We start from the raw sequence: 12,736 nt of genomic DNA on the forward strand, positions 1-12,736 counted from the left end.
ATTTCTCCTTTCCTATTATCTTATCTCGACCTGGTGCGATCGCGACGGCGGATACGCGTCTTGCAAGACGAAAGACAGGACCCTTCCCTTCCCTCGCTCTACCCCTGCCGCCTTGTTAACCGATGGGAACAGATTTCTGATTGCTGCCGCCGCTGAATGCTGCCTGCGCACGGTGCAACCGAGCACCTCCGGCGGATTTCGCAAGCGGATCATTTCCACGCCAAGCCCGTTATCCACTGTGTTACCGAAATGTAACACAATACCGTTAACATTCTCCTTTGTTCGAATCCGCGATGTGGCTTCGCGTTCGAGCCCCACGCGAGCTCCTCTCGCAATGAATCCTTTGATCTATCAAGATCTTTACAGATCGCGACAAAGAACGGCTTTATGTCATCAGTTACTTTCATAGATTCCATCCGAAAAACCCGCTTTAAAAATTTATTTGATACAATAAAGACGAAATCCAGCGGTATAATTTCGGAGAATCGGAGATCTCTGATTATAAATAGAATACACGAATAAAAGTACGAGGAATTTCCGAGCACGTCAACAAATTTATTTGGCCAAAAAATTTTGCGAATTCACGGAGATTTGTATTCTGAAGTATCCTATCGGGGAAATCCTACTGCCATAAAGAATAAAAAATTATTTCAATCAAACTAACTCATCTATCCATTAGGAAAAAATTTTTAAAAAATCAATAATTATTGTTTCTAACGATTATTATGATAATTAAAGATTAACATGTATAAATAAAATTGTTTGAATAATTCTACTAATAACCGCTTTTTTATACAAAATATGTATTTTTATGTAAAATATGTATTTATACAAAAATATATATTTATCAAATAATTGAAGCTTCAACCATTGAATCAATATGTACTTTAATAATAATTCGCAATCGTTAATTTTATAACTGAAAATCTCTCACACGAAGCAATAAGCATTGTGTCGATTTCTTCACTCGATAGATGAGTCGATTTCGTCGAAATAATTTGAATTCGCGGCTGCTGAAGCAAAACTTCCTAGGGAAGGGAGGTGGCCGAATACGATTCGTGATGGATTCGCAAAATTTCCTAACGAAATACATTCGCTCCGACCGATTCTATCCGAGCTCGGCCAACGCCGCGGTAAAGTTTCGCAAATCGGTCGTTTCGCATGCGAAACCGACCTACCGTGCTGTCGGATTGCAAAAGTTTCTCTCCTCCTTGTTAGACAGAAGAGAGGACGCGACCTGCGGGAGATTCCTGCATTTGGAAATGTTAAATCATTGCCGGGTGTCACGTTGGGAAGAAATAGCTTTCGCGATTTAACTATGTATTGTGTATAAATTTAATTGCTTAGATTCTTCACTCGAGATGTCTAAGTCTCGTTATCGCAGATCGATGGTCAGATAGTCATAATTCGCTCGTTTTTACCATCTGACAGGTATCCAGTAAGTTATTAATGCTTGTTATTATAATGATGTTTAATGAAATATAATGTTAATTAGTTTTTACGTTATTCTGTGTGAACAGAAACTTGAAACTAATAAATTCAGAAAATATTCGACATAATATTTCAAGAGTATTTTTACATTTTCGAAAATATCGCATTATCAGACAAATGTTCTTAAAATATTTATGAAATGTAAAAAAAAAAAAAAATCTGCATGTAAAATTAACATTCCTAATTTTTGAATTAATATTTCATATTTATTGAACTGTCTTTATGTATCAATTATTAAAATGATTTAAAAAAGAAAATTATGAGATTATGAGAGAAACATTTCTTTGTATTTGCCTGGAAAATGTATTTACGTGCATTTATTATCATTTAATAAATTCTATATTCGAGTCAGGCCTGCTGTTTCTCAATATCTCGCATGTACAGAAATTCATATCTTAAGCTCCACAGACTCTGAGTAATGGAATTATATAATTGCAAATGCGCATTCTGTACAATGACCCGCATGATACGTTCGAATCGAAAGTAATTAAATAATAAAATCCTATTGAAATGAATATTCGATCATTCCTTCGCGCGCGTTTAATACTTTGATTTTATACGAGAAAAGATATTTTGCTTCGAAGTAATGAGACTGCACGATGTATTATTGGAGTCTTATTAGAACGAGTCTCAATTCGAAAAAAAAAATTATACGAGCATGAGAGAGCGTATTTATAAATATAATATATATTTCAAAACTTACCCATGCATTCTCGACTGCAATGTCCAACATTGATCGTCCATGCAGGACATTCCCGTCGACCGAGAAGGCAGGGCGAGGAGGAAATTTTTCAACGTAACGAACAACGACTACCCTCGGGCGCACCCCGGGGGATCGGCAGGCGCATTAGTTTGATTTCCGCATGTGTGCCAAGTTATCCAACGGCCCGTGCATTACGTAAACTGACATTTTCGCGGCTAATACGCGCGCGAGCGAGTGCGCATGCGATTCTAGCGACCTCATCGCGACAACCTTTCCCGCGCTGCCAATGCCTCTTTAAAAACCTGCCTATCGAACAAATTTGCGGAAGGCCGCCGTTTCTCGCTTTTTCCCTATCGATTTGCGATTACATGTCATCATAATCGCACAATGTAAAATACCGATATTACGAGTCTCTTTCGATGGGTATTTTAATGGGTGGAATTTTTGAACGCGATCCTCTATTAGGTTACGTTTTTAACTTGTGGAACCTTCGTAAAATTGACGCAGAGTATATTGAATATTAAAGAGGAAAGAGAAACAACATGTATAACTCGAATATAAATTATATCAATTAAGCTAGATGCATTATTTTTTGACTTACATCTTATCACCCTCTTCGCGGCGAAGAGGGGAAGAGCGCAACTGAAACTGTAAAACTCACCCACTCTCGACACGACCGCTAAAATCAGCAACACGCTGTTCACGATTATCATCTTGCCTCCTGGTTGACGAAGGATTGGTGCAGGATCACAATCAGGAACTCCTGATTCCCGGGGGATGAAGGGCGATCGATCAGCGGCGATGTTATTCGACTCCTTGTTCGCGGCGACTCTCACTTCCCGACTGAACTCCGGAACGAGCGGAATTGGCGCGCTTTCTTTCGGCGCGAAATTTAAACTCGCTCTCGGTCCGCGTCCGAATTCGGTCGACGCGAACTGATCCTCGGGGGCCGATTGTCGCACTCTAAATTTCTTTTTTTTTCTTCTTCTTTCGAATCGCGCCGAACAAGATGCGCGTACGAAAGCCGCAGTGCAGCGCCGTTATTAGAAAAGCCGCGAATACGCCATGGACATTCGCAGAACATATGCTACGGTCACGAGGAGAGAAAGGTGACTGCGGGTACAACACAGGCGAGGCGTGCTCGATACCTCCTGTCTTCTTGGCATAGTCACCTTTCTAACTGAGCGCAGCAACAAAGAAGGGAGTCTTGGTGCCGCACCACCACCGTGTATCGCCCACCACCTCGGACGTTCACGATCACCAGGAATGGAGTGGGGACTGGTCGGGTGGTGGACGCTCGAAATCCGCCTTCCTGGAATTTTTTTTCACCTCTCCCCGTCGCGTTGTTAACCCTGAAACCGCACCCGATTTTTCCCGCGACCAAGACGGAGGAGAGGGTTGCACTATTCTCGATCAGTCACTCGTCAATTGTCTACTTACACTTTGATCAGAAAAAAATCCTTTTCATGTCCGATATTCCCTTCTATAAATATTTTTTACAATAAACATATACAACTTAACATTCTAAGGCTAATAAATATATTGTGCTTTAAAATTAAAACAATCATTAATTGTAAGCATTTTTTCATTTAAGATATTTTTCATTAATTTACCATTATTTGTATAAATTTTCAAAATAATTTTTTACTATTAGTTTTCATTAATAATTGTCCTCTCGTTTATTCTGTTAATATTTTTATAATTTTTATCGTTATGGGGAATTTATATATAGTATAAAAAAATTAATTGGTTATAATAATTATTTTTATCTTCTATTAAACACAGCACCTTATTTTGTACAAAACAGTTTATTTCTTTTCCATATAAAATGACTAATACTATCTTATTATATATGTTGCGTTATTTTTGCGCAGTACAATTATATGGAAAATGTGTTTAACAGATTGGAGAATCATTAGCTCATATCAAATAGGATCAAAATATCCGCGATCATTGCACAGAATTATTTTTTTTGTACAGAGATTATGCTCGTCTTCAATAACCAATCCAATGATGATTTAAAATATATTTGTATAGGATTGTTCGTCGAGGAATCAAACGATAGATTATTATATCGAGATTTCTATATACAACTAGATACTAATTTACAAACATTTATGAATTTATATAAATCAAATACGATCGATAAATAAACCAATTGCTGAATTTCATGAATAATGATTATAATATTCTAAATAAAAATATAATACGCACACAGACTTTAATTAATTTTGCGATCGCTTTTGATTGCAACGCATATGCTCCATAAAAACTTGCAAAAATATATTATAAAATATATAATATAAGAATTATATATAATTACATAATAATTATAATTATATATATATATATATATATATATATATATATATATATATATATACACACATATATATACACACACATAATCATAATCATAATAAAATATTATAATTCTTACAATTATAAGAATAATTAAATTTTTTATAATTATATAATTATAATTCTTATAAGAATCTTACAATTATATATTCTTATATTCTTATAAAAATTATATAAACCTTTTTCAATATTTTTCTCGATTATAAAGCACACAATAATTAAAAACATATCACATACAGATAGCTTCCGTCTTCAAAACGGATAAGACAAATATAGATGCCATATTATATTTCTTCTGAGGGATTACATATTACTTCTCCCATCGTGTAACAGCGTATATCGGTAAACGACTAGATATTGTTGCGACGCCTTGACAGAGAAATTTTCCTTTTTTTCAAACGTGTTCCTGAGAACTCGGCAGTATTCGAATAAATATGCTAAATTGCGAAATTTCAAATGCACTCATAAATCAGTGCAATCAGTAAAATGCGATCACAAAATAAATAATACAACATATGCGACAATATGCGCTAAATATTGTGCATAAGTTGAATAAATTGACATAATCTCTTTATTGGATACAATGTTCTTATAATTAAGTTCAAATATACGAACTATAAGAACCTCTCTCTAAAAGAGAGAAGAAAGAAATTAGTAACGCGACGCTATAAATTATACAACATCAAAATTACTTGATATCAAGAAAAATCGATATATTGATATATATATAATCTCATTAAATCCTAATATCTTTACAATTGTTTTATATATAAACGAATCTTGCTTCTCTCTCCAACTCTTTCCATGATACAAATATTGACTTTCACGTCACCACTACTAAAAGCACTTAACAAAGTCTATTCTAGACTTTTTCGATTTCTCTTACATTTTTCAAATCTAAGAAGAATTGTACGAAATACATTTGTTTAGATAAAAAAGCATATACAAATCTCCAAAATTAAAAAAATATCATATATACAAACGATATCTGCTTGCTTGCTTCTTATATTTCAAGCATTAGCAAAATAATCAATGTAAGAACACGCACATCAGAAAAATTTGATTTTAACTTTTCTTTTATTTTTATCGAACCGATTAAATGATTCTATCAACCGATTTAAATTATCCCAATGATCAGTATGTGAAAAGTCCAAGTGCTTATATTAAATAATTTTTTTCTTATTAATAATTATAAAACGATTTGTATGTACATCAATTAAATGCTGCCTCACAGCAGATAAAAGCTATGCGAGACATCATCAAATAGAAAATGCATTGTTACAATTCTACAATTTGCTCTACAATTTGTACAAAAGTACTCACAAATAAATCGCAAGATATCACTATGTGTCCTTGCTGGATAACGGACTTTGATTCACTGCCCGATGACATTAATAATATAGCGTAGATCGTAAACGCTTAAATGTTCCCTATATATTTTACACTCGCACGTAGATGGTAAATCAGATAAAGCGAAGATAATAGATTTGCTTTTTTTAATTGTACTTTTTTTCGTTTTTCTCTGTTTAAAATCCTCAATATAAACTCTTTTCTGTTTCAAATACGCAAAAAAGATAAGTTAAAAAAAACAGATCTAATATCGTATCGCAATTTTACATCAAGCGTGCTTGTAAAATTAAATAGTTGCGCGTAAAAAATCGAGCACAGCATATACAATCCTAGTTGCTGACTAATTCAATTTGCCTATACTTCTTGCGTAAGTTACTTACAGAGTCTTTGAATAGAACGGGATCCAGTCGCATGTTAGATCGCAACAGAGGCATATATCCGAAAACAGCGACAAATGTATTCATGCAAGTTTGCCGTTGTATGAAATGATCCGGATCGTTCCACGGGGACCTGAAATCGAAACCACACATAAATTAGAAATAACGATAACAATACACATAGTCGCAATGATAAGCAACACCCACCTGATTCCAGCTACCGTAGTGTCCTTGTACAGCTTGCGCTGCGTCACTTTGATGGGCGGTCTTCGTGTAACATGACTCACTAAAAAGTTCATAAGTATATCCTCGCAATTCTGCGACTGTTCCACAGTCTTATGGAGGGTCGAGCTCAATAACTCTGTATATAAAGTATTGTAGTAACGATGATAGAAAGCGGCACCAGTAAGAATAATACTATAATCGTTTGTCCATTTACTGGTGTAACCCCAGGAACGCTTTGAACAAAATCAAAATAAACTCAATTAGAAAAAATAATGCAAAAACTAGACAAAAATAACGTGAATTACATGATATATACCTTTGAGTCATCCCAATAATGAGATCTCGCTGGATATCCTACTATTCGATCGGGAAATGATTGCCAAACCGTAAAAGCGAAGTCAATCTCGTCAGTATTTAGAGTAGCGTCTTCATCGAGCGACAATATGGCACTAGTTTTGATTAGAGGATGAGGATAAAAACGTTGAGATATACCATCAACTGCGACAATGTGAATTGACGCTTTGATACCTTGCCAACGTGGTTTTCTTGGCACCGGAATGTCCGAATTCCACATAAGTATTATCTTAAATAAAATTATAACATCATTAATATTATATTAATGTTATAATATATAATAAAACGATAATACGAAAGAAGATATAACAAAAAATACATAGAATAGACTTACCTTATCTAGGTATTTGCTTTTTGCGAGACTCCGAAGCAGGCGATAAAGAACTGCAGTAGATCCCAATTGCGAATAGATTATGGCAGTGAAAGTATTACCAGGATTACTATTTGAAAAAGGAAGTTCTTGTTGGCTATCGGCAAATTGTGGCAAAATCACCAATGCTCCGGGACTAGTATTCCAGACAATTCTTTCTCGTGCTCCTTCCCATGGCAAACGCTCGCGAATATTCTAAATTGATAATTATAATTAATAGAAAGATCGGAAACGAGATTTTAATAAATTGTAGCAAAAACGGATAATTACCTCAAACGCGGTGAATACAATTTTCTCGATAGATGAAAAATATCTCTCCCATAAGAATTGCGTTTGCTGTCGCAATTTAAGAATTTGTACATTGGAAACGGATCGTACTATATCTGGAATCTGTAAAGTTCATAGAGAATTTTATTATACTTTTTTCTTTACTATACTTTTTTCTCAATATAAGATAAAATTGTATTTCGAGGTATGCTCGAACGCATTTTTAAATTTCAATATACTTGAAGTAATAATCTCTCATCGGAAAATATGGCAGCTTGAGTCCAATCGATACGCTCGTGAAAGGGAAGAGCCCAGCCATTACTTAAAATAACTGGAATACATCCTGCTCGCAAGGCTTCTAGAAATCGAAAACTGCCTAATCGTCGTCCTCGCGGAACCAGACAAAATGTCGCATTCATTAATAAAATCTCATAGTCGTACCTGCAAAGAAGCATATGCGATTACATGTTGGCTTCAAATAATGTTAATATGCGACCCAACAAAATATTTTAGTATTTATATAAATTGCTACTTACGTATCGTATTCCTGATTATTTTGCTGACAGTGTTCATCCTGAAATTCTCTCCAAGCTTTTCCATGTCGGCAGGTTGTAACAAATACTAAATCTTTGCCATTATGTAAATGATAGAGAGCATTTCTTGTCTCAGATCCAATACCATGGACATATCGTTTTCCCTTAAAAGCTGCCACATATTTCTTATTATTGGGAAAATTATTTTCTAACGCTTGACCGGGTTCTCCACCACGTTCCGGATGTTGTTTTCCAAATAGAGGTATCGATACATCAAAGTCTGGTCTATGTCTAAAGATGGACATGCTGGCTTTAGCAAGTATCGCGTAACCCATATCAAAAGCCAGCGATTCTTCTGAATAATCAGGCCATGTACCAGAATATAAGTTAAATATCAGATGATTTCTCCCGTTATTCCAATATGGCAGATGCAACAGTTTAGAGGGAAGATTGTGTACAAATTCAGTAGATAAAGGATCTCTATCTAATGTATCCAGGGCTAAGACAAATATACATGCTCGTGCAGGGTCTGATGTGTAATATCTCGACTCTGTGATAACATTTAATATTTTTTGGTATAACGGACTTATCGCTTCCTCAATTGGATATACATATACAGTGAAACCTTGCTTGCATCTGGTAAAGTCAAAACAGGTTTCCATGCGGCAATGCTTTGCACGTTGGGACATAGCTAAACTCCCGCTGGATGTCTTTAAATCTTTGTCATAGAATTCCTCGTTTAGACTTAAATATGAAGGCAATCGCTCGTAAGGCAACTGAGATCTGCCTGTCCATTTTTCGCTTTTCAAACGATATCCACCAAAGTAACAGTAACCAAGAAACGCACATGTTACAAATAATAATAGATAGCGTTTCTTGGCTTGCATTTTCAAAATTTACAGTCAGGTTATACAAAGATATACGATGATTCTAAGCATTATCTTATCAATGTAAAAGATCTATATTTAGTCACAAACACATTGCAATAGTTACTTATGTGATTCAAAAATTCCTCCAAAACATAGTCACACTTGATCTTTTGTATTGCTGTAACAAAACAAAGATTTCATATTATAACATCTACATATTTATTGAATCTATATATTATTTGCAAGAATAAGAAAAAATATCAACAATAAATTGTAAATCTATCAAGTTTGAAGAAAAAATCTTGTATATATATTTAAAATACAGATAGATGTATAAGTATTTAATATTGTCATAAGAGAAGTAACAAAGTACTTTGCACGTAAGCGCACTATTATTATAATGACAAGAATGATAGATACATATTATTATATGACACATCATATTCTGTCCCGGTGATAAATTGCAATAATAAATTAATCATCAAACATTTTTCACAGGTAAAAGACAAATACAATGATAAAAACAAATACGATTGTGATTCGAAGCGGGACTTGGTGGGAAGTGATTACCTGTTTGAAACCGAGACAAAAGCTAACTCTAGGTAGGAAGAGTTCAAACGGCTTGACCTTCGCAAGACACATGACGGACTGACGTGTGCCGTGATATGCCGTGGAGAAATTTCGCATACGTTTACGCGCAATATTCGCAACGACACTTGGGATGCGCGTCGCGCGTAAATACGTACGTGACCGTAGTATCGTTACCGTCAACTGCTGCAGAGATCCGGAGATAACCTATAAGCGGCGCGATCCGGAACTCGCGCGGTCAGCGATCGCCTCGGATTCGATCCACGTCGTCGTCGAGCGGCACGCACTGACGTCGCGACTCATGACTGATCACTTTTACGAGCGATACGCGGTATCTACGAGTACACCCCGATGTCGACGCATCTCGTTCGAGATTGTAGGTTAGTTGGGAAGCGCGGCCTACGACGTCGTCGGGCCCGCCGGCGATTTTACGCCCATTCGCATTTTCGTCCAGTGACGGATAGACACGCGTGACATTGATCGGCGAACGTCCGCGGGCGCGAGATCATTGCATTGCCGCGGTGCGTCGAATAATTGGTTTAAAAAGCAACGCGAATTATATATACGTGCGATGACGTTGAAACGATTAGACTGGCAAATCGTTTACCCTGCGATCGCGTTACCTGACGTTGGCTGACTTTCGTTGCCTCGTGAGAGCGATAGGCGAGACGTGGCGCGACGCGCGGGAATTTAACGGCGATTTTCTCACAAAATAATTTCCTCAGATTGCGTGAGTGTCTAGAGAGGGAATTACGGAGATTTTTACGAATATTTTTTCTCTTCAAACTCAACTAGGTATGTGTGACTTTTTATCGCGGGATCTGAATCTGCCAATATTGCGTGAATGTGTACATAAAATATTATATATTTGACGAATATCGATCTCAATTACTGTACTTACAATTTATTTAAAATACTGAATATACTATTTGTGTACAAATTTCCCGATATAGGTAAAATGCAGATTGATATTGTCATATTCTTTGTAAAAAAAAAAAATAAATATCGCTTTCCAAAAATGCAAAAATTTCCGAGATATTTTATTTTTCAATCATAATTACTCCATAATAATTGAACACGAAATATAATGAAAAAAAGTAAAAAAAATTACATAAATTATATACTTTACTTATCAAAGCCGGAGAAAACAGTTTCCAAAAAATTTTTGTTAGCTCAAATAAAATTTCTCCAAGTGTTCCATTATAAAAATGTAAAACATATTAAATATAATTGTAAACGAAATTATAAACACTTATACACGAAGAATTTACAGTAAAAGAAGGCTCAAGAAACAGTAATGCACTGTATTAGCAAATTAAAAAAATAAGGTATCTTAAAAACGATGCATTTTCGGAACTTTTAAAGAAAAAAAAAAGTTAATTTCTTGATAAGGAATACGATAGTTCCGAGCTGTGCTTTATATAAGACACTTTATAGAGGAAAATTATTCTTATAAATATCGCGCTATCTTTGTGCCATCCTGTCTGTCTATTGCAATGGCACACAAGGTAGTTCGTTACTTGACGTCGCAGAAGCGGATGTAGGCGATTTGCAATTTAATAACTATTTCTCGTTAACATACATACACACGTATCAATGAATCGCAATAAGAAGAGCGAAGCAATTTCGCGTATCGACGATCAATGCGTACCAAATTGAACAATCCTCGGATACTTACGTAATGAGGCGATCTATTCAAAGTATTATCTTTCCCACAGGTCGGATAAATTGCAAATTCTCTCAGTTCTCGCTGTTGCAACTCTTCCTTTCGTAAAAATGGACGCAAATTGCAACGAAAACATCAGCTGATATATGTCAATTTAAAGAGTTAAATGCGTTATTTGATTCAACCAATGGATTCCTCGTTTACTGTGTAGTAAGAAACACGGATTTAAACGGAATAAAAACAAAGAAAATTACAAATTAACTTTAAAATTAAAATTAGAAAACCAAAAATTAATTACTCAAGTATTCTATTCGCTTCGTATCTTCAAACACTTAGACATTGGTCTGAAGAGACACGTCGTTTGCTTCCATCATCTTCTCGATGCCGATCGTGTCGAACTGGATACTTTGATGTGCATAAACGTATAAAGTCGTGTATAAATATCTTAAATAAAAAATTGGAATAAGAATGCGAAGTAAGAATCTTTTACCTTATTTGTACAAGGCGCTCCATACTTATGCATACGTGCGATTGCTTGACATTTGCTAGATAAGCTTTTTTTTTTGCCAATCACGGTGAATTTGCACTCGACTATTATTACGCAATCGGAAACTCTGTACGTTTGCTTTTTCACTCGCTCGTCTTTCAACCAGAATCGGCGGAATCCGTCTTCATCGTCTTCTTTGTAGGTTCTCGATGATGGAAAAAAACGAACGCTATTAAATTAGCTATCGGATCTGCTTAATTATTGCGATAAAAATTAATGTCTGAATACGAGCGCAGAATCAAGCCAGAACGCGAATCAAAGGTATCATTATAAGTCGAAGAGAAGCCATTAAATAGGAATATTAATTTAAAAAAGCACAACTGTCAATTACCATTATCAATCATGCGATTTATAAAAAATATTTGTGTCAGAGGTGAAATATGCATGATTTCTGCGAATTTAAATATACATGTATCTTTCTTAACGAGAATGATTACGAGATATTATCTCGTAGCATCAGTATAATGCAATTACTAATACATCAATAAATTTTTTATTATCTAGAAAAACTTATATGCTCAATCATGAAATTGAAATTCAAATTAAATGAGGTCTACGGAACACATCGATTGTTCTATCTCTTTTGCGAGATCATCAAGGATTAGCTCCTATAAATATTATTATCGGCATGAAGGTTCACACATGAAAGAGAAGTACTTATCTTGACTCATCTTTTCGAAGAAAATTTTGGGATTTGCCGCTATCGCTGATGACTGGATGATATAGCGTAATTCGACCGAGGATTAATCGCATTAATCGATATATCAATATATTTTTGTATTCGCTAGATTTATGCACATTAAACAACGTTTAAATGTTTGAGAACTCTGGAGAAAAAAAAAGAATTTCTGGACAAGCAATTGCAGCGAAATCGCATCTCGTCTAGATGTTCGTGAAATTTGATCGCCCGATAAAAAGGAGGTTGACATTACCGACAGTTGTGCCGTCGGACGAGTTAATTCCAATTCCTGCCGCGCACAGGCGATGGCGCTGCCATCGCACAAAAATCAAACGGATATGATGCGAACATGGATG

At 35.4% G+C, this 12,736-nt stretch overlaps 2 protein-coding genes across 10 annotated transcripts in view; both read right to left on the reverse strand.

Annotated features, from left to right (window-relative positions):
* Positions 1 to 3,376, reverse strand: part of Cda5 (Chitin deacetylase-like 5) — a 57,798-nt gene extending 54,422 nt beyond the window's left edge. For 3 of the 5 annotated variants that reach the window (XM_083106821.1, XM_083106823.1, XM_083106819.1), the window contains exon 1: positions 2,856 to 3,375. In XM_083106821.1, coding sequence (XP_082962947.1) covers positions 2,856 to 2,907 — 52 coding nt within the window. In that variant the 5' untranslated portion in view covers positions 2,908 to 3,375. Of the gene's footprint in view, positions 1 to 2,194; positions 2,307 to 2,855 lie in introns of those variants that run through there. The other 2 variants (XM_083106820.1, XM_083106822.1) reach the window with 2 other exon arrangements.
* Positions 3,377 to 3,983: 607 nt separating this feature from the next.
* Ttv (exostosin glycosyltransferase 1 ttv) lies at positions 3,984 to 11,844 on the reverse strand. 5 transcript variants are annotated; one of them, XM_083106830.1, is made up of 10 exons: positions 11,670 to 11,844; positions 11,453 to 11,598; positions 11,167 to 11,357; positions 8,035 to 9,078; positions 7,738 to 7,939; positions 7,502 to 7,621; positions 7,196 to 7,426; positions 6,824 to 7,090; positions 6,490 to 6,740; positions 3,984 to 6,415 (listed from the first exon to the last, which is right to left on the reverse strand). In XM_083106830.1, exons 4-10 carry the CDS (start codon positions 8,916 to 8,918, stop codon positions 6,235 to 6,237), a joined length of 2,136 nt encoding a protein of 711 aa, XP_082962956.1. In that variant the 5' UTR covers positions 8,919 to 9,078; positions 11,167 to 11,357; positions 11,453 to 11,598; positions 11,670 to 11,844; the 3' UTR covers positions 3,984 to 6,234. The 5 variants fall into 5 exon arrangements, with proteins under 5 accessions (XP_082962956.1, XP_082962957.1, XP_082962959.1 ...); XM_083106831.1 differs by having other exon boundaries at positions 11,453 to 11,559; positions 11,645 to 11,844; XM_083106833.1 differs by lacking the exons at positions 11,453 to 11,598; positions 11,670 to 11,844 and having other exon boundaries at positions 11,167 to 11,362.
* Positions 11,845 to 12,736: the final 892 nt, after the last annotated feature.

This window comes from Camponotus vicinus, unplaced genomic scaffold, assembly GCF_025532165.1.
Source record: "Camponotus vicinus isolate PSW18456_S1 unplaced genomic scaffold, iyCamVici1.0 SCAF_8, whole genome shotgun sequence".
NCBI classification, from domain to species: domain Eukaryota; kingdom Metazoa; phylum Arthropoda; class Insecta; order Hymenoptera; family Formicidae; genus Camponotus; species Camponotus vicinus.

What these genes read in the sequence shown, in the direction of transcription:
- Ttv (XM_083106830.1), bottom strand. Translation starts at nt 8,918, where the DNA reads ATGCAAGCCAAGAAACGCTATCTATTATTATTTGTAACATGTGCGTTT. An exon ending in TTGTATTCACCGCGTTTGAG is followed by an intron (nt 7,427 to 7,501) that starts GTAATTATCCGT and finishes TTATCAATTTAG; the next exon opens with AATATTCGCGAGCGTTTGCC. An exon ending in AAAGCAAATACCTAGATAAG is followed by an intron (nt 7,091 to 7,195) that starts GTAAGTCTATTC and finishes ATTTTATTTAAG; the next exon opens with ATAATACTTATGTGGAATTC.